Consider the following 23411-nt stretch of genomic DNA (forward strand, 5'->3'; position numbering starts at 1 on the left):
GACATGGAATGATGTTGATAATGATGATAATGTTTTATTTAAAATATAACTACAATTCTAACCACATATGCGCCGCGCCGTACCATTTAGACGATGGTATTGTGATCTAGTAATTTAAATCGTCAAATTATCATAATTTCATGAGTACATAGGGAATAGCATTGGCACTCCAAATGTAGCATATCAAGGTATTTTTTGTCGAATTCATCTTACACTACATATATCATAATTTAAAAACTAATATTTCACGTTCGCCTTACCAGCAATCGAACCCATGACCTCAAGAATGATTAGTGAATGCAAAGCTGGAGCAACCATGGGTTCAGTTAGCACAAATAACTGGGCACTAGCTTACAGGGGAGGGGAGAATATTATGCCCGTGTAAATTTGTAGGTTTTTGTAGCTGAGGGTTGGGAGCTCCTACACCAGTTAGAGATTGATAGAAGACACGAGGTTGCTGTTTAATGCGTATTTATTACATGGCGAATAACGGTGTTGAACTGGCTGCACTGGCACTCACTGACTGACTAGGCGTTACCACGCCCTGTGGTCTTTTTATAGGCCACGTTCCTTTGTTCTTCATATCTCCATGGCAGGGACAATGTTAAAGTACTGCAAAACGAAACTCTCGTCTAAAACGCTAATTTGTTTCATTGGTCGTTGCACTATATTTAAGATGAAATTATTTAACACGGATGTGTGTCATCGATCAATGAACTATGAGCCCCACAAATTTACAAACGTGCGTATTCCCATCCCTTTTCAGTAAAGTGACCGGGCGCTGGATCCGGTTAGATCCAGCGCTGGGCAAATGTGTCAACCACTACACAACGAAGCAGACTTATTTCCACTTGATTTAATTTTTCAGGAGTTTTACCTGAAGCCTCGAACAAACTTCTAGGGATCTGTTTCTATCTAACACAGAGAACTATGTTCTTCATCCGCTCGTCACATTTTTTTTGCACAAACACAAAATTTTTGTTATTCTCAAAAAACAGTTCTTTACAAATCAACTAATTTGAAATACATATTCGTTAATGAATATAGTTATCGTAAAAATGAAGATCGTCTGTTTTATAAGATTTTTTTTCCAAGTAACTTATGATGGCCACCTACTAGCGGGTTTTTTTTTTTATTATATTGAAAACATATTATACATAATTATATACAATATTCCCAAGGAGTTTTTTAAAAAAAAACTCATTTAGGGACATACAGATAATAATTTTTTTAGAGACGTTTTTAAATTTTAAACTTTAATATTATTTAACAAAAGCAGAAAAATTGATTATATTTTATAGGATCTACTTGAGGTTTGATGATATTTACATATTACAACAGAGATGAAGAACATTTAAGAGAAGGTAATATAGAAGTCCAGGCATCTACAGGGCTTATGACCTGTCAATGGCTGGTTTGTTGATAAATTACCTGGTCCATGAAGAAGTATAGAAATTGAAAAAATAATATTTTCAGGCGTTGCCTAGTATGTAGGTGAAATAATTCAATTTGATGAATCTTACCCGCATAAATAAAGGTTTCAGCTCTTTAACTTCACAAACATCAACAGATGAAGGAATATAGATGTTCAAATATAGGCAGAATGGTGAATGTTACACAGTGTGTAAAGTGGCCACTTAAACCAGCCATTGACAGGTCATAAGCCCTGTAGATGCCTGGACTTCTATATTACCTTCTCTTAAATGTTCTTCATCTCTGTTGTAATATGTTAATATAAACAGCTCCCCAGGGAGTTGAATCCAGTCCTTGTCTACAAAAATTTGGACAAACTCAAAATACTGTTGATGATATTTAAATAAAATCGTAGATCTTGCGACTAAAATGACATTCTATTCAAATAAAAATATTCACAACTCTTAAAAAACGCAATACACATAATGTACCTCAATTTCATTCGTAGTATTAACAAATTACACAAGCTAAAAAGTAAATTTTAAAAATCATTATTAATTAATTTACCTGAAGGTAGATTTCTTTTTTACCATACCATCTATGTACATACGTTTGATTAGATAAAATATCTTCTCTTCTTTAATAACGAATAATTTGCTATTGTAGATAAAAAAAGATCGTAAATGTTTATAATATTTCAACTTTGATAAGCCAATTAATGATCCCTATTAATCTCACTTTTGATTTTTTTACGTTTGAAGTAGGTTACCATTGTTTAAATATTTACCAATCTACCAACATACGTAGGAATGTGCAATATATATCATTACATTACAATAATTATGTTATAATTCATATTTATCTGACATCCATACAATATGTTTGTAACGTTCCCTGTTCCCCATTCGTGCCACTTGGGGGTTCTTTTTTCCAAAATTAAATCAAAGGTGTGTCCGCCCGTTCGTAAATGGAACAAACGAGGCCTTTGGATAAAATTGTCACGTCTTGGTACAGTCACGTCCGAGGAAGTGTATTTTAGTTAGTTTAGTTTAGTTCGGTGTATCAGTCACGCCTTGGCCGCTGTAGCCAATCAGGGACCGCCCGCTTTTTTATTTGTCCGTGCCGGCCAAAGACAAAAGCCCCCCGGCCCCCTCCCCGCGTGGAAAGGGGGAGACTTTGTTTCAGTCCGTACCGGACGACGCGAATCGATAAGACCGCCCTGTGCCCAAAAACGTGATTCGCTCAAAAAGCGTCTTAACCCTTAGCAAAAATCTCGAACCAATTAGCGAGACAATGGGGAAATCGCGTTAGACACTTTGGTCCTTTTTGTAAAGAGCTTGTATTTTACGCCCTTGTATTTACTATGCATGTTTGGCCTCGCAGCCGGCCCACCCCCGCGCTCCCTTCGGTTTGTTCCGTCTCCTTCTCTCTGCAGCCCCCCTCCCCGCCGCTCCCCGCGCGGGGTACCGTTGCGCGGGAGAACCCATCCGAAGGGGTGTTTTGTTTATCGCGCGACGACAGCGCCCCTGGCAGAAAACTCGTGAAACAAGGAAATTCACCAAAGTTTTTCCATTGACCGCATGCATTATGAATTTGGTCATTATACAACGGAATTTTGACGAATTAAAATCATTTTTAAATTTCATGAAAGAGTCGTTAGTTCCATTGAAATTCACTGGAAAAAGTCCTTCGTTATACCGTAATTTAGTATAATTATTTATTTACATAAAATCACGAAATAATCTACTGCCTAGGAAAAAAAACTTAGACTACTACTATTCAAGTTATGGAGTTTAGAGTGGTATCGCTTCGTATATTAGCAAATTTCTGTTACAAAGGTCCGATATCGGTACATAATATGTTCTTGAAAATATCCAAACACAAGATGAAATACTATATTCGCCCTAAAATTGTATTTATATGAATACTCGCTTTGGTAAATAAATGCATTAAAAATCCATCATGCAATTTCCCCACGAGAAAAATAAAAAAGAACGGACACCAGATTTTATAATACCGCACGTTTTTTTCTGATATAACTACCAACTACAGTCCTAAATAAAGCGCAAAAATATATAATTAATAATATGCATATAAAGGCTTAGATCGTGAAACTTGCAAAGATTTCCGTTGGAAAAATTATGACGTTGTACATTGTGAAAACCTATTCATGACCGAGCGTCAAGCTAAAATGACCTACATCCTACATAAACTAATCGACCGTGTTTATGACAAAGGCTTTATACCACGATTTCGGCCTAAGTTGTTTTAGTAGTTTTAATGTGTTTTTAACCAATTGCGTGGGTCTTATAGGTACAAATTCAGGCAAAGGATTGCACCAATAAGCGTTATGCTATTTCTAAAATATGTATGCGCCCTTGAGGTGATTTTTGTAGAAATGGCGGTACATAAATTATTCATAATAAAAATAAACCTACGTCATTGGTTAAAAACACGTTTGAAATAATGCAACTGCTTTTCCAATATTGTGGTTTGAAGCCTTTGTCCTGAACACAGCCGATTTGTTTAAATAGGTCACTTCAGTTTGACGCTCGATCGTGAATAGGTTTTCACCATATACAATTTGTACAACGTTAGTTTTTTCCAAGGAAAATTTTCCCAGGATAAGTTTCATCATCTAGATCTTTGGAAGTGTAATTTAGTTTTTATGCTTTAGTTAGGACTTAAGTTGGTAGATACTTATATTAGAACAAATGTGTGGTACCTATTATAAAATCAGGTATTCCGTCCTTTTTTTCCTGGCGGGGAAATTGCATGATGGGTGCATTTATTCCAGTTGTATGATTAAAAACAAAAATGGTCACCTCGTGGTCATGTGGTTAAAGCGTTTGAGGATGCAAAAGGTGGCGACTTTAATTACCGATATGGTTGACATGGAATATTTATTTGAAAAAAAGTGACAAAATTGCAATTAGGTAGGTAAGTATGCCATTTTGCACCAAAGACGAGCAAACCTACCTATTTATAGAACGTAATTTTAAACCTAAATATAAAAACGTATTTTTTTATGTTTATACTTCATATGTTATTATCATCAATTCCATATCCGCACCCAGTGGAGCATAGGGCAATTTATTAAATCATCAAAGCAGCTCGTCTTCAATATTTAAAACGTGAAGGTAAGATAATTTGTTCTACGCTTCACAGGTTTGTTCCTAGACAATAAAATAGATATTACAGTGTAAACCACGTCTTAAACTAATATTTTATGTCGTCTTTGGCAGTAATCAAACTCGAAACCACAAACATGGTAGGCAGACGTGACATATATATATATATATATATTTGTTTGTATAATTTATATAGCGCCTTTTTGCTATACAATAAATAAATATCCCAGCACGTCTTGCAGCTACAGAGCGCATGGACAGTAAGAAATCTAGCCACTGTTTACATTTTTAAAAAAATAATATTTGACAATGAAGTTTAGAGTGATATTTAAAAAAAACAAAATAACAAACAAATTTATAAAAATAGAAGTCAGATAACAACAAGTCTTGCAGCTACTGAGCGCATGGACGGTTGAAATTCTAGACCCCATTTACTAAATTTAGATATTTGAAAGTTAATAACATTTACATAATATGATTTATATGTGATAGCTATCATCACAAAAAGTCTTGCAGCTACAAAGCGCATCGACGAGTGGAATTTCAGCAACATAAAATTGATTTTAAAAGTTTACAATAAAAAACACAATAATAATACATTGAGCCTATGCTAAGTTCTTTAACTAGTAAGTATGGCAATTAAGTAAACAAACAAGGCGTACAAATTTAGTTTTTCAGGATTTGTGCCTAAATTTTTCATAATTTTGCATAATTTAATTATTAATACGCATTTCCATTATTGCACAGTACTTATAAATTTTAATCTCCCGACTTGGTAAAAAGTTCTGTGTTAAGTCTTGCAAACTAAATCAATATGAAGGTGAATGATAATATGTATATTAACACAATTTATTTATTTCACAAAAAACTTTTTCTTTTTTCTTTTCTATATGAACACCTCACTGGGCATAACCCGTGTCGAGGCATTCATTTACATTATTTTTATATTAATAATATTGTTATTTAAGAATTCGATTATTTTACCGTCTGTCAGTTGTTAAAAAAAAACAAGGCGTACATTTTGTTAGTATCGCCAGGGTAGTCGATTTTTTTACCCGTCTTTCTATTAATAAGCCTTAGTATAATAGGTGTTAAACTGTTTTTTTTTTTAATTATTTATTTATACAATACGCCCAAGGGGCATTTACAAAAAATATACAGGTAAGTACAAACATAGTGAGTAAAAATTTAAAAGATAAACAACGCTTTTTTGTATACACGTAGAAACCATAAAAAGCATACTGCCATGCAAAATAAAAAGTGAAACTTTACATAGTAAAAAAAAAAATGGATATAAGAAAAGTAATTGAATTAAAAAGCAAATTGTAAATAACTTGTAAGTATCTGTTTGTTTTTTTTACAGTCCAGTCAGTGAAATATTTCTTGTGGTAAAACATAATATTATAACATAACATTAAATTATCTTATATTTGTGTTGTCATATTATATTGTTCGCGGTTTGGCAACATTACGCGGCCACTTCAAACCTGCGCGCAGGTGAGATGTCGTGCAGGGGGGGGGGCATTTGGCATTTTTTGGACACAGTGCGATGAATTCAAACTTGATTCTATACGCCTTCTGGTGTATTATAATTCTGTGATGCAAAAGATACATTTTTTTGTAATTTACTAAGGCAATTAATTATCCATATGTATAAATGTCTGCGTTCATAATTTATTATGCATTCGTTATTTTTTCCTATCCTACGCTTATTATTGTTTTTTTTTTCTTCTTTTATTGTTTTAAACCCAGCTTCTTTATTCCATATTCTATATTTTATTAATATATCTTTCAAATTATCGTTTGTAATACATTTAATGTATTATACAGTGAACAATGTGTATTATAAAGGGTTATACGTCTAGCAACATTACATTATAATATATTGTATGTAATCGATGTACCTATTTATTTATATATGGCATTTTGGCCTTTTTTTTTTCATACTCCTCTTGTCTCGTCTAATTATAGGTAAAATTCATATTTATGGCAAACTTTCAATAATTTTAATGTGATTACAAAATCATTAAACATTGATTTATTTGCGAATAATCCTAAGGACGTGCAGCGTTTGCTTTCGAAATAATTTTGTAGTGTTTTTTTCTTTTTTTTTCTTTTAGATTTAGATCATTGTTTATATTGAAATATTGCTGTGGGAAATCATAATTGAAACTAACATTTAAATCGAGTCTATTAGTAATCGGACACGCTAACTACTACGCTGCGAGCTTCGAGGTGAATTCCATATCGCTTGATTTATTTTTAAAAATTCTTATCTGATTAGCCGTCGAGTTATAAACACTTTGCCAGGATTCCGGTTCTATTTTACACGCATAACTGAATTCTTCATTCGCCTAGACACAGAGTGCAGAGTATCATTTTTTTTTGTAAACCTTCTGTCACTCACACATATAAAAACGCTATTAAAGATTTTAGTCAACTATAAATCGATATAAGATATATTATTTAAAAAAGAATATCAGAATTTTACTTTGAATTAATTAAATTAATATTCATTTGAATATATAAAATACTTGATACACAACCTATACACTTCCGTTGAAGTTTTGGACATAGTAAGAAGTCCTTTCACCGTCGTAAATAGATTTAAGCAAAAAAAAAAATTATTTTCTGTAACAAAAAAGAAACTACTGCGACCTAGAGTATGCCGATGTTGCGGTTATAATTCACGATTCAGTCGGGGGTCTTCAAGTCACTGTAGATAAGCTAAATAGGTACTCCGTATGCATGGGTTGAAAAATCAATGTTGCAAAAACCCATGTACTGAGTAACTTTCTGTGCCTTGACTCTCAAAATTCTCCGACTCTGTCAAACCGAATCATCGAAAAGGTTGGGAGTTTCAAATACCTGAGAGTATATGTAACAGATAATGACCGCTTTGAAAAAAAACTGACAGTGCGGCTAGGAGTAGCAGGCACAACATTCAACAGTATGAAGGTTTTTTAAATATATTTTTTTTATTTGGGAGTTGCTTTATTATTTACCTTGCTTATAATATACAAAGTTCATATTTCAAAAGTGGATTTTTCTGCAATTAAATTTCTTTAAATTTATCTAAACTGTTGGTATCAGTAGGGATATACTAATATGGGCCAATCAGGAACTTCTCAGCATTTGCTCATGTGGAGAGGAAACCACTTAAAACTCTTCAGGAAAAGCCGGCCTGTTAACAGTAGTCATCAGGCCTTCCGTTCCACTAGAAGAGTGTTCGGCATTTTGTTCCCTACTTTGGTTTATTTTACCGATTGCCTGCACTATATTGACCATGTTTGATGTGTGAGTTCTTTACTACCTATCACCGATGGTATGTCGCATAGATCTTCACCCAAGCTTTTGCATCGCGCCTCCAGCTGATGTTTTTGAAAGCTGAAAGCGGTAACAGTATGAAGGTTGTCTGGAGATATTTACTCAGTGAAAACCTAATACCGCTTCTATAATATATGGTATATTAGAGGGCCTCCGTGGTGTAGTGGTCAAGGCGCTTGACTCACACACGGAAGGTTCCGGGTTCGATTCCCGGTAAGAACACAAAAAAAATGTTATTTGTCTCAAGCCTGGGTGTTCTGTGATGTTATTCACCATTGTAATTGGGCCTTCTGGCCTGTTGTGATGCAAAAAATAAGAATAACAAAAATAAGTATAAGAATAACATATTTAAAAAAATAACACACATAATTCCCGCATAACACTCCTCTACGGATGAATAAAACAGCAAAATACTGAGTTTTGAGAATAGGTGTCTAAGAAGAATCTTGGGAGAGCGATGGTTTGACTTTGTGAGGAATGAAGTAATAAAATAAGGGACGCAACAAATTCCGGTGACAACTATCATCAAGCGGAGGCGATACGATTGGCTAGGCCATTTATTGCGGATGCCCCCTGAAAACCTTAACCACGCTTGCCTACTTTACAAAGCATCAGGTTCTCGACTTCCTCGACGTCCGCTGTTGTTCCTTCGTCAACAGTTTATGTCAAAACTACGGGACGCGAACCTGACTTGGGAGGACGCACAGCATCTGGCAGCCGATAGAGATGCATGAAGGCTCTTTATGGACACCATATGCTTCAACTGGAGAGTGGACATGAAATGATGAACAAAAAAGCATTTGAACAAACATTCATTGAATCTTAAAAAATACGTGTAGGTATGTTGTAGATTTCTATTTAGATCCATATAAGATAAAAAATAATTTTGATGGCACATATTATCAAGTTGAGTCATTTTTTCATATATTATTGTTAAGGATGACTTATATAGCGCCATTTTCATAATATAATACCTCAAGGGCGCTTTACAAAGTGATTGCATAAAGAAATAAATTAAATATTTTCTTGTTTAATTTGTTATTTGAGCAAAACAATTTACTTTACCAAGAAATGACAGAAGAGTGACGGTAAATTGGAAACCGGAATGTCAAATTCTGTAAAAAGTACCTGTTCAGTAAAAATATTTACTTGAACTCATCGATGAAACAACAGTTATGTATTAAATATTTTTTTTGAATAAAAATTTATGGTATTAAAATATTATATAATATGTCTCGATATTCTCAATAAGAAACTAATGCCATCAAAAGTGTCGGGTTCGATGATAGGCGCCTGTTCTTTTAATTTTGTACAGCGCCATCGCTCGAACATTACAGAAAGTAATTTGAAACCACATGAAATTGGTTTGAAGCAAAGCTAAAAATGTGGATAAAGCAGAAATTTAGTTTTTCATTTTGTTAACGCCATCTATTTTCCTTTATAATAAGCTTTTTAAAGATTTGTTCCTCATTTATTCATTTGACATTCTTTTGACTAGAAACTGTATTATTATTATGGATTTCATAAAATGTTTTTTGAATTGTTTAAAAAAATTTGTTAGGTATCAATTTGAGAATTCTGAGTGTAATTTGCTGCATATTTTTATATGATAAAATTTAAGGTAATTAATATTTACAAACTAATATTCGTAAACTGCCAACAAATTAATAATTAACAATCTTATAATACGAGGGCGGATTATTTTGCCAAACGCGGTGACCATGCATATAAATTTGCAATGGAGTTATATAAAACAAGTAAGGATTTATTTTTAAACACGACTCCAACGTAATTTATTGTTTTGCGTTTGAAGGACGCCCATATTTGCGGCCAGTTCCGAACAAGCGGAAATTTTATCGCATACGCGACAACTTCACGCCGGTCTCTTCGATCATTTTCACATTTTTGTAGCTAGGTGACCTGCGTACTTCGATTCAAGAAAATTACAGTTTTCGGTACAGTATTTACCCCTTATATTGATAAATCAATTGTTTAAAAGATATTAACGATAAATAAATAGTTCCCAAGTATAGGAGTGCTGCGTAAATACGACATTTTAAAGTGCGATTTTGTTTCGCCACGGTTGTCAATATTTTCGACGATATAGCGTTCGTGACAATAACGCATCTGTTTTATTTTGGTTGTTTGTGTGTTTTGCTTACGACTTTCCCTTAAATATTTACAGGAATGGCGCTAAGCGTTGCTTTACCACTATCGGGGCTGGAGACTGAGACGTTTTCATCGTACAGCGCGTTCGGTTTGAAGGATATCTTGGGATTATCTCATTCAAGCCCCAGCCCGTCGACATCCAGTGATACTTTCAGCATCGGATCCCTCGGATCTGTTAAATCGGAGTCGGTCAACAGCGTTTCAGTGCCAACCAGCCCACAGGCTACCGAAAAAGTAAGAAAATCGCGAATTTTGTCACATAATATTTACTTCCCTATTTCGCGTTGGCGATGCGAATTTCTGCAACGCCATTTGTTGGCGCCTTACAATATCTTTAAGAAAAAGCCCAGTAGTTCGATTTTATACAAAAGTTCCGTAGACTTTTCAATTTAAAATCGTTTATTAAGTATTTTGCCATGTTTGTCTTCTTATTTCCAATATTTTTTGTCATATGTTTTTTTTTTTATAAATATTATTTTTGCTGCACATACTGATGAATTCTTTTTGTTTCTGAAGAGCAATAAATATTTTTGAACGAAATATGATTCTAAGAACTTCCGTCAATGACATCACTATTTGTTTTTGACCTATAATTATACGAATTTACGAGTTAGATATGATCATTTCTTCGGTTGACCCATAAATATTATTGCTTCTTGAAATTAAACTATAAAAGTGGCAAAAGGAAACAAAAGTGTCTTTAAAATAAATTAAATCAATGGTAAATAACCAATTGTTTCAGAAAATTAATATCGTGACACCGGAGCCAGAGGTTAAGGTGATGTACGGCGGCCGGAACATTCTGGACTTGGGAAAGAACATAGACGGAAGGAGTTGGTGCGTCCGCGCCGCATTCTTGCCACCCAACAACACTTCCGTGTTCTTCGCCAACCGCTCGCAGTACCATCGCCTCGGCGGTTACAACATGGACCACCCCACGGAAGAGTGTAAGCTCTGCGGATTCACCTACATAATAGAGTGACTTCCTACCGCAGTGTGACCAACGGCAGCTCCCGGACTTCTTGCGACTATTTGACTCGATACTGATAACCAACTATATAACTTTATTTAATTATTGGATTTGCCGTCCTAGCCAAACGAAGTAATGTTAGAGAATGATGAATGTGAACACGTCGCGAGATAACCTTTAACGTAATTATAAGTAGTGTTTACTTCCACGCATATCATGGCATGTTGTGCGGCAGGGAGCGGGACCGGGGGAGGGGCAGGGGGGGCCCTGGATCTCATCACTGCCCCGTCAAGTCAGGCGGCTGCCCCCGCCGACTGATCCCCCGGCGTTCCAAAGTCAGATTAGGTTTAATGTTCTCTCGGTGACCTTGCGACGCGACGCGACCCGAGGTAGTCGAGTATCCCAACCCGCGTGAATCGGATCAGAATAGATATTATTACATATGTGAATATATGTATGAGCTTATGAAGGGGTGTTAGAATACTGACTATATGTGGAAACCACACCAAATTAACCACTTTTATGTAATCCGCTTCCAGTTGTGTAATGTTAAGGTATTTAGAGAAAATTGTAATTAGTTTGTTCCCGCAATAATGAGCGCCACCCTCGGCCGCTGATTGTGTAAGGATTTTTGTGTAAATGATTGTGATAATTAATGTATATATAACGTGGCCCTTTTCCTACTCTACTTAACTCGTGATCCCTGGATTTATTTATTCCACTTCATTTAGTGTTAGTAATTAGGGTGGCGGATCAGCATGCAATACTTGCATTCCATTATCAATCCAGTATCAGACAGAAGAAGAACCGCCTACTAAAGTACTGCCCGTTATCGCGGATGTGTTATTGAGTGACTGAAATGTAATTTAATGTATTTAATATTCCGCCGTTTCCTTGTCGGCGATGTTACTTATTCATTTCAAATTTTGCATTTTACTGTGTTAGTCAAATCATATTTTTTTATTAAGGAAATGTTTTATCGTATAATTTTTGTTGAAAGTAAAACCATAGTCAAAGAACAGTATTTTTATATGGAAAGTGGGATTTAGCGTTTCGCTATGTGTGTTAGTTACTCAGTGTACCTAAGAAGTTCCTTTACAAAAGGACTAGGCCCACGGCTTGAGGGAATGTCATGAGTGTGAAATAAGATAAGAATTATGTAGGTTTAGTGTATCTGGTACCAAACTATTGGTTCTTGTTTTCTTAATGTGGTGATAAACGTACGCCAAAAAGGTGTTTCGCTCAATAATTTTAGTAACTTGCAGATTATTACCTCTTTCGAAAATTTCTATTTGAATTATATTTTATCAAATCCGTATTTATGGATAACCAAATATAAATAATATTATCAATATTAGAATGTTTTAAACGCGTCTTATAAATGTATAAATGTTTTTTAAGAGCCGAGATTCCTAGAAACATTTCACAAATTACAAAAGTGATAGGAATATACTTTTATTAGGTTTTAAATGTGAAAAGTCGTTTTTTATCTCATTTTGTTAACCTTTTTTATTAATTTGCAATGTATTCACAAATATGTGTATTTCCTTTTATGTTTCTATGTGATACCATTCAAATGACTGATCTGAATTTAGTTTATAGGTTGGTTTTACACAGTGCTAAAACAAGAGTAATTTTATTCAATATTTCAAGTGCCAATGCTCATAATTTAAATTTTATCGACTGTTCTTGATATGTTTTGTTTTGTTATCTTGATGTTAAAGCACTCCTTGTGAAATTGCAGTACAAGTTTCTTTATTTTATATTTAATGTTAATTTGGTTTTAGCCATTATGTGACTGCAACATGCACAATCTCAACTTGCTTGCAATATTGTAGTGTGTATTCCTCATTGTTTTTTATTCAGCATAATGTTAAGAGTACAATACAAGATGTTATATCACCCTAGTATCAAAATTAGCCCAAGAATTTATTAGGTAGTTAAGTTTATTATTATTATTGGGGTGTTTCTAGACTGTAGTTTAACTATATATTAGCTAAATGCGAAACATTTGTGTCTCGTGAACCAACTCCTTATCCTTACAATTGTGTTGCAATAATAATACTCGTTTTAAGTCATGTTATCTAGGGTAATGTTTCTATTTATCCTAATGCAATCGCTGTTAAAATTATATTCATATCATTTTTATTTAATGGCTTCCATTTTTAATCTTAAATCAAGTCTGTCATTTTCCTACTAACAATTTCCCGATTCAACCCTCATTTATCCTTTCCTTTCTGACTAGAAGACACAACCATTGACTTCCAATTAAGACTTAATCAACTTTCCTGACTATCTATTCGCGTCTATTGCCTTACCTGATGACTTTACTTAGCTTCGCCCGTTGCCACGGATCACCTGATCACTGAGCACCTCTCACCGGCTACAATAATTCCATAATGGCAGGGTTCACATGTGAGTTCTACACTTGTTAGCAAACTGGTCATTTGTGTATTCAATAGGCGGTAGGCAATTGTGTTTTAATGTTAGCAATAGGTATTTAACGGTACTTAATATTATGGTTCTTGCGATGCCTTAACTATGGTTGTCAATTAGACAGTGTTTTGCCTATAATGTTATTTATTATTTGCTGTTCCGGCTATTTCCGTGAACTTCCAGTTCAGGCTGTTCTTTTTAAATAATTTTATGGTCAATTTATTTTTACCTAAGTGTTCTTATTAAATGTTACCAAAATGTTTTTAATAAAATATTTTTATATGTATGTTTTTTTTTTTATTCCAAAAAATCCTGTCTGAATAAATCATGTCTGTACATAAATTGAGTAACTTGCAGTGTAATTATGTGCATTATTTAGCACACTAGGCTACCAATCTTAAAATCATGGTCTTACTTTACTAATTTACTTATTACACTTAGATACACATGAGGACTATGCTACAGGTACACATCAGCAAGTTGGCGCAATTACGAACTGCCTATTAAGGTTCCGGAACGTTTGCTGTCTCAGGAGTACACTATTTTGAAACCAGGTCTAAGCCCTCGCTGCTGTATGAAGGTGGTCCAATCCTGAGAAATAGTAAAAACTACTCAATTTTCCACCAGGTATGTTGACACTCCAGCGCATTTAATTGTTTAATTTTAGATTTAAAAAAATATATTTAATTTTTTTGATAATGCATTTATTATTATTATTATTAGTACCTGCCTAAATGAGTTTTTACTGTTTTCCTTTTAATTATGTTTTTTTTAATTGGTCAAAAATTTTTTAAATATGCCATAACATAAAAAATATTTCTGCTAAAAAAATGACCCTGAATAACACATAGTATCATAATATGATAACATTATGAAATTTTAAAGTTTTATCCTCTAAAATTCTCGCTGAAAACGGACTCCCGACTCAACCACTCATGTTTTTTTTTATAATGTGGAAGTTGCAATATCAAAAAAAAATATTTTCAATATTATCGTTGCAACATTTTTTTTAAATAGGACATCTCTTGGACTTAAACATTAATTTTACATAAATTTCAGACTTATTTTATTTACATGTATAATAGGTATATACCCTTCAAGGGTGTATAAAAAATACCCGGATTATTCATGAATTAAATGATATTTTAGACCCTTTTTCCGAGAAAGGTGACTAATTAGCACAGGAAGAGGTAATGAGTAGATGAAAGTACAAAAAAAAACATATCTCAGTTCTTGTGAAGTTTTTTAAGAGTTTTTTAAATATATATATTGTTTTTGTTCAAGAAGGTTATCTTGTGGAAACATTGAAATTTTATTTCCGGTTCAAAAATAAAATATTTTTTAAATAGTGAATAAAAGTTTTTTCTTGAAATTATTTTTCAATTTTTTCCAGGTGATCTTAGTGATATGTGTTGGTTAGAAGCAGTAACAGAGAGCTGCAAATTTGTAAGGAAAACACTAAACAAAAACTATAATGAGCAATGTGTGGTAAAAGCTGTAACGATGATACGTATGTTCATATATTATGAACAATTTACAAGCTATTTTTTTATAAATATAAACGATAAACCAAACTGCTTGTAAGTCCTTAAAACAATTTTATTGCCTTTTAATCATACTCTCAATACAACAGAAGGTCCATCCACCTTCATGCAGGATGGGGCGGGGCACCGTACCACGGGCAATAATAATAATAACTTTATGGCTAATAGAATACATCCTTTCTCCCCTGGCCTGGAAACTCTCCAGATCTTAATCTGGTAGAAAACGTTTGGAGTGTGTTAAAAACTCATCTTCAAATTCAAAAAAAGAAAGTCTTAAAAAAAAAAAATTTCATCGAAAAATTCAGAAATAAAAACATTTTAAAAAGATGCGATTTAGAAGAACGGCATTTCTGCTATTCACAGAATATGTTCATAAAAGAGTGCTTATGAAATAATAATGCAATAGGAGATATCCATACATAATTATATATATCAACGCTGGAAAGCAAAAAGTTACCAAACAACAGGTAGCAACTTTACAGAATAGATAATTAAAGTTTTTTTTTTTTTAATTAAAAAAAATCTCATACGTACATATGATATTGGCGTGATTCCTACATAATTCAACTAATATTTTAAAACATAAGGTATTTTTTAATTTTTAAAAAATCTTTAATTGGCTCTTCTGTTGAGTTGTCACATGTCGCTAGGTAACTTTTTCCTTTCCAGCGTCGATATAAATATATTTTACACTTTGTGATTTTAAACACAATGATTGCCAATAAAATAACCAAGTATATTACACATCATCATCATCATTCCCTTTCCGCACCTAATGTTGCATAGGGCACTGCATTGGTACACTAATCGCAGCGTATCTTAATCATTTTTGTTACATGAAGGTAAGATGATCAGTTTTACGCTTCAGGTACCTGTCCAGGGACTACGAAATATTCTAGTGTGAAAACACTATATTTCATATCAACCATGTTGGGAATTAAACCCGAGACCTCTTGCATAGTAGGCTAACGCGCTGACCATTACACCACGAAGCTGACAGTACATTACACAAATTACATATAACTATTTTAACCCGCTCTATTAAAGGTGATTTCCTCTTTTTGCCAAGAATATATTCATGACTTTTTGTCGTAGTAGTAGCAGTAGTAGCTTTTCTACAATAATAAAATTAAAAGCATAAAGCACGTTTTTGGAAACAAAATACTTTTAAATAATATGTTTATAGAACATTGAATAGTTACCTTTCGACTGTTTCTGAAGGAATTACTTATGGTTCAAGTTTTCTTAGTTTTAAATATAAATGCATAATGTACTAAAAAATATTTTTTTTGGTGAGAATTAAGTATCAAAAAAAGGTAACTAAAATTTTGAATTCGCCTTAAAGCTTTTCGCATTTGGTCTATGCTCCTAAGAAAATGCATTATCATAATATCGTTAAATATATTAATTTATAATTCGTACTTCTGTTTTAAAACATGGTGTTAATGTCATAATAAAATTTGCTGTAAGTATATATGCACCGACCTATTTTCCTGCGATTTATTCACCATACTTTACAGAAGTTTCTTACTCTGTGTTCTCCAAGAAACATAATCTTTACTTCCTATGTTGCTACAATTTATCATATTCAACACAGTAATCTATCTAAATACATTTACAGTATTGATAATGATGCTAATCAAACTTCTAAAACTATTTATATTTGACATAAATATGACAAAAGGTATTTTATGTATGTATGTACATATTAGCTTATTTGTCTCAATATATTGTTTACAAGGTAAATACATTTTATTATTCGCATTTACTTGTATATTTACTATCGCTAATACATAATATTGTTATCAATCCAGATAAGGTAAGCTACTCACATAATATTTATTGATAAGATAAATAATAATAAATTCTCTGTAAAAAATAATAAAAGGAACACAAATAAAAACAAACTTCAAAAACATTGTGTTACCTTATCACTGATTGTTTGCTTAAAAATAAAAATATTTGCCTTATGATTAATATTGTAAAGTGTAAGTAGGTAGGCGTAAGAACTGATAAAAGGGTACTCGCAAAGTTTTGCTTTTGACGTAATAAAGCTCAGCCGAAATCAAGTGAGGGTTATCACTAGAGCTCTTACAGGGCACTGCAGATTGAACAAACACCTTACTAGAATGAAACTTCTAGATGTAGTTTCTGCAGCGCAGATGAGGAAACACCTATACACACTATTGATATTCCAATTGCTGCATATTCAGTTGTAATATACAGAGTTTCAGAGCCAGACAGCAAAACTTCAGAAAAACATTCCTCATGGAAAACCTTAAAAAACCTCTTTTTTTTTCAAAAACTCGCTTTTTGTAGTGAAAAAAATTCATTATTATTATTTGAAAATGGAGGCAATCATTTATGTCTCAGACTAGCTTCTCTTCCACAAACCTCTACATATGTTGGGTAGGTAGGAAGAAATTGCCTTAATATGCCCGCCCTTGTATGTATATAAATTGTATATGAATTTATTTATTTCACTTTTTGTACATAATGTTAATTGTACATTGGCGGGCTTATTGCCAAATGGCAATTTCTTCCAACCAACCAATAAAATAAAAGTTCAATTTTTATAATTCAAGTTAAAACATATCCAATAGAAAATAAAGATAAAAAAAAGCTAAAGATATATAAAAATAGAAATAAATGTACTTGTATTTAAATAAATCAATACTATTACTCAATGGGAAAGGGGAAAAAAGAGGAAAGGAGGAGAGATTAAGGAAGAGAAAGCATATGTTTCTTCAGACATGATTTAAACAGAGATACTGTAGTAACATCTTTGATAATGCATGGGAGATTATTCCGCAGTCGAGCGGCATGGACACTATCTGAGTTAGAGAAGAAAGAGGAATTGTGGATGGGTATTAAAAGAGTGCTTTGAAAATTAGAAAGAAGAGGTAAACCAAGAACTGAAAAGCGTTGAAATTTTTCACGCAGGTATACAGGAACCGTTAGGACTATGAAGTACATTAAACAGAAGTGAGAGGGAGTGAAAGTCTCTCTGCTGTCTAATTTTGACCCATTTCAGTTGCCTACGATAATCAGAAATGTGGTCATATTTCATGTGACCAAAAATAATAATTATTGTAGAAGAGAAGCTAGTCCGAGATGGCGAGAATGAATAGTTACGTAGGACGAGGACGACCAAGACGTGGCATGATCAGATAAACCAAAATCTCAAGTCTGGTCATGCCAAAAGCAGACACGAAAACCGGGTTTTAGTCTACCTAATAATACCTAATACCTGGTAGTATTGTGGATTCTCGGATCAAAGGTGCGAGGTTCAAATTCCACTCTGCCACTACTCGATTTCCATTTTTCTAGCACAAATTATTTACAACTTTTAGGAAATGGTCTGAAAATGTTAAAATTTGAATTAATAATGAGAACTAAAGTATTAATTATTTTTTTTTTAAAAAAGGGCCTGTTTGACGAGATGTGTGAATGTCGAAACTCAGAATGTAGGTCAGGATAGACTTGTGTGGCGGTCAATCTTCTCTGCCTACCCCCAAGGTGAAAAGGCATGATGGTAGTAGTCCTTTTCTTTTTCTCATGTTTATCCCATAAATAAAGTTTTATTTTTTCCAAAAAGAAATATTTTATCGAAATAAAATTTTTGTAATAATCAAATTTAAAGTTTTTTCTTATTTAATATTTTAATTTTCGGGGGCATTTACGAGTTGTAAATAACTCACTAATAGAAAATGAGAACTCAGTTGTGATAGAGCGGGATGCGAACCTCGGACCTCTGATATGTAAGTCCGCAAACTAGCCCTGGGACCACAACCCGGATCATAATTTGCATCAGCATATAAACTCTGTAGCAATATTGTTAAAACCTTGTGCTTTTCTATTATTTATATACTTTGCAGCAGATCTTACTTCTTCCGCACTTATCTCTGTAGAGTCCATATGGAGAAAAACCATTCTACGATTATTGACGATGAACTCAGCTACAGATTACAGCAATACAACGGGTCTCAGGTACTTATGTTGAGAATTGCGGGCGTAAACTGAAACCGTTTGTTGTTAAACTAAATCAAAAATTTTGAATGCTTTTATTTTTTTTAGAAAAAAGAAAAATTTGCATTTTTATGATTTACCCAAATATTTCATGTTGAGGGCCATTTTCAACGAGTTGTAAATAACGCACTATTAGAAAATGGGAATCGAGTTGGGGTAGAGTGGGATTCAAACCACAGACCTTTGGTCTGTGAGTCCGAGACACAAGCCACAGTACCACAACCCGATACAAAGACTTTTAGGTATATGCCATAGAGCTTAAGGGCTTCTTCAGAGAATTATGACTCTAAGATCATACCATTATCTGCATTTAAACTTATTTTATAAGGTGTTGTACTGCATAATAATAATATTAACCAGGTTGCATAATTTTACAAAATATTAATAGATAATTTTTAGAACAGTGATTTTAAGCAGAAGGTATTTGTTGAAAATTACACAAATTTGTTGATTAAACTGAAACAATATTTTTCTGAAATAAATACACAATAATGTGGTTTTTTTCTACATAGCGTTTCAATTTCTATCATAACAATAATATTATGCAAGCAATATACCTACTTAATGTTTTATGTACCTACATACCTAGGTAAATTTGTAGGTATGTATAATGAATTTAAAAATAATTAATCTATGTTACGTTGCTATGGTAATATTGTGGTTATTTACTTTTCAATTTTAATAACACTTGGATACAATTGAACAAACAAAAAAAATATTCTTAAAAATGTGTTCTACGACATACCTTGTTAAGTATTATAAAATTTAATATCATAAGGTATAGAATATAATTATCTAAACTAATCTTTCGAAAATGGTCGGTTGTGTATTGTTTTCTAAGCATTATAATATTTTATAATTTATGTACACAGTACAAACATTATAAAAAATATTATTGTAAAATCCTAAAAGATAAAGTAGGTTTCTGCTGTATCGGAGCCGCTAGCGTGCAAAAAGCTTGTAAGTTTTGCCAATAGATGTCAGGAATGAGTAATTCCGTACTAATAAAACTGTTATGGTAAGAACACCTAAAATAGCTTCATAGGCATTTTTAGCATGATATTTTTACAATGAATTAAATTCTAGTGCGTAAAAAAGTTCAGGGCTACGGGAAATTGGATATAAAAAATGTTTTCTTACACGCGGCAAAAATTAGAGCATCTAGTTGTACGACGATTATTCTCGAAAATGAATGCAAAAAAATATTAAAATGAACTACGTCACAAGTTCTTGTGGATCAATCAATCAAAAACATTGTCAGACTGGTCGGTCACGACGAAACCCGGTCACTGGTAAAAATTATAAATAAAAGTGGAATAAAACTATTTACATATTTGTATTATTATAATTAAAATGCAGTTCCACCAAGAATTGTCAGTAGAAAAACTCAACCTAATAATATTTTAATCGTACTGCAACAATCATACATTTTAATACAGACTTACAAAAAAAAATAGGAATAGTTATACAGTGTAAACTCCGTTTATCCGATCTGGATTTCCAAATATCCGGATCGTTTTTTTTTTTTTTTTAGTTCCATGAAGGTAAGATCATCTGCTTCACGCTTCATGTACCAGTCCCGAGACTATGAAATATTCTGGTGTGAAAACACCCTTTTGAATGAATATTTCAAATCAACCATGTCGGGAATCGAACCCGAGACCTCTTGCATGGTAGGCAAACGGGCTGACCATTACACCACGAGGCCGACAAATACTTAATTAATTTTGATGTATTGTATTACCATCACCATGATTTTTAAAGTTTTGTTATTTTGAAATTACTCAATTGAACAATAACATTAAACGATAATTGTAAAAATAAATATAAAACTAAACTTACAGAACTTCAACATAAATTGAAATAAAAACCCACCGAAAACCTGAAAGCGCCTATTTAACGGAAAAAAGATGCTTACAGTAAAATACATATAGGAAGACAAAACTTAATTACTAGAAAAATTACAACAAAATAATTACAAACATAATCTTATGATAATCATAAATAAGCAGCTGTTGATCAAAACCTCTGACGTTTTAAAATTGTTCATTTTTGCAAGAAAGGCGCTTTGCTTATGAATGTTGATAAATCGAAAGCGATGGTTTTTGAAAGGGATGAAAATATAACTTAATATGAGATCAGAGTCAACGGAGATATTCTGAATAAGGTAGAAGAATTTGTGTATCTGGGAAGTATGTTTACTAGGGATGGAAAGACTGAGAAAGATATTGAAAGGAGGGTTACTGCCGGGAACAGGGTGAATGGTGCACTGAAATCTACTTTGGCAAACTAATGTTTATCGCAGGAGGCAAAACTAGCAGTTCACAATGGAGTTCTAGTGCCAACTCTAATGTATGGGAGCGATGTAAGGAATTGGAAAAATAATAATGAAAGTAGATTAAATGCTATCGAAATGTGATCCCTCAGGCAAATAAGTGGTAAAACGATTTATAAAAGGTGCACAAATGCCGAGATCCGTGAACTGTGTAAGGATGAGACATGCATTATCGACAGGATCAATAAAGGACAGCGAAAGAACGGCTTAAAGGATCTACGATGTGAATGTTGATGGATGCAGAAAACGAGGAGCACCGAGAAAGACATGGCACGATTAAGTCCATCAAATTAAGTCAGCAAAAAAACTGCTTCTGCAGTTTGGCGGGAATTTAAAAAAAAAATTGTTTTGAATTTAAAAAAGAAAAATAAATAAAAAAAAAAAAAAAAAAAAAAAAAATACTTGAAGATGGACGTGTCAAAAGTAGGAATAATCGGCGTGCGTGCATGGGAAGATGTATGAATGTAGAAGAAGCGAGGTCTGTATGCAAAGACAGGGCGATATGGCGTTCTATCTTATCTGCCTATCTACGGGGAAATGGCGTGATGGTTTGTTTGTTTGTTTGTTGTTTGTTCATTTTTATCAAAATGTATTTTCACAATTTTTTTCATGCATTTTCGAGAAACTTCGCCGTACAATATTAAGTTTTTGTTTTATTTTTAAAGCCAATCAACGGACTTATAAAAGCCCTAACAGATTGGCAGTATTGACTATATATTATATAATAACACTTAATCTAAACAATCTTAAAGTATATTTAAATTATCTAATTTTTTTGATGAATGGGCACTAAATCACCGTGAAAAAAGCGTGAAACTGCAAATCTTATCAGAGCACTAGAACAAAGCGAAATAAAACAACCATTTTCATATCGCGAATGACAATAAATTCGGGTTAAATAAATTTGGGCATCAGATACACCGCGGTGCAGTGCGCCATCGCCATTGTTACTTCAACAATGGCCGCGTCCATTGTCTGTTTGATCACAACAGTCGCGGAAAATGCGTTAATTGTTCCCGCTTGTCTATCAGGCGACATTGTTGGACGACTGCACCAATGAAAATGTGGATAAAGTTAGAAGTTTTGCACCACCCACATTTTATGTTAATTAAGCCCCTGAAACCTAACTCTTTTGGCGTCCTTATGCGATTAAATTGTATTCCCCCATTTTCACTTATATCTAACCCTGATGCAGACATGAACATGTGCAGAAATATTGAAAGATACTATAGCAAGGGGGAAGAAAATTTTTAGAAGAAAATATGGAGGTCTGGGTATGTATATGGCTAATGACTTGTCATGGGAACCAAAATAAAAAAAGTGGAAGAGTTTTCTCACAAGGTTCTCCATATTTTTGTCGAAATATCTGTCTATTAGGTACTCGTTTATAAAATGTAGTATGTTTTAGAATAGATAATCCATTAAATAAATAAATAAAAAAATAAATACATTAAATAATTTTTGAGAAATAGTAAACAGATATGGGATAATAATCACTTTTGGTAAGAAAGGTACCTCAAAATAAAGAAGTTTTTAAAAAAATTACTCGATTAGTATGCTGTCCTGCTAAGCCTAAAAGTCGTAACTGAAACAAATCGTTTTGCGTTTTCTTTTAAGTAATAGATATTCAATAGTCTCATATATATTTTATAAGCCAACAAATAATTCGTGCTTCTCAAATTTGATATTCTTTTTGAAATTTTTTTTTATAAAACTAAGAATTCTGATCGTCAAAGCATACAGCAGTAATCTCCTGTAAAATTTTCAATTCAGCAGAAACGACTTTTAACCTTATAACTAGCAGGGCAGTACGGCTTTCAGCTACGGAAAATTATGTTTCTTGCCCTTATTAAAATTAATACATACCGTAATATTGATCAATAACAGATATTACTCATTAAAGAGTTTTATTACTACGCTAAAATACTGTCATGTTACAATAGATGGTACAATAAACCTACGTTTCACAATAAAATCAACCACTTACACAACATGATTTTAAAATTCACCAAAACCAATCTTTCAAGAAAACGTCGATACGATTGTTGGGTCGGTTT

The 23411-nt window shown here is 33.1% G+C and overlaps 1 protein-coding gene across 1 annotated transcript; it reads left to right on the forward strand.

Moving 5' to 3' along the window:
- Positions 1-9719: 9719 nt before the first annotated feature.
- Positions 9720-11419, forward strand: LOC148284235 (uncharacterized). Its single transcript, XM_088242428.1, has 3 exons — positions 9720-9826; positions 10057-10274; positions 10783-11419. Exons 2-3 carry the CDS (start codon positions 10059-10061, stop codon positions 11020-11022), a joined length of 456 nt encoding a protein of 151 aa, XP_088098554.1. The 5' UTR covers positions 9720-9826; positions 10057-10058; the 3' UTR covers positions 11023-11419.
- The last annotated feature ends 11992 nt before the right edge of the window (positions 11420-23411 follow it).

The sequence above is a fragment of the Micrasema longulum genome, unplaced genomic scaffold (genome assembly GCF_059751315.1).
Source record: "Micrasema longulum isolate JH-2025_06_02 unplaced genomic scaffold, ASM5975131v1 h1tg000138l, whole genome shotgun sequence".
Classification (NCBI taxonomy): domain Eukaryota; kingdom Metazoa; phylum Arthropoda; class Insecta; order Trichoptera; family Brachycentridae; genus Micrasema; species Micrasema longulum.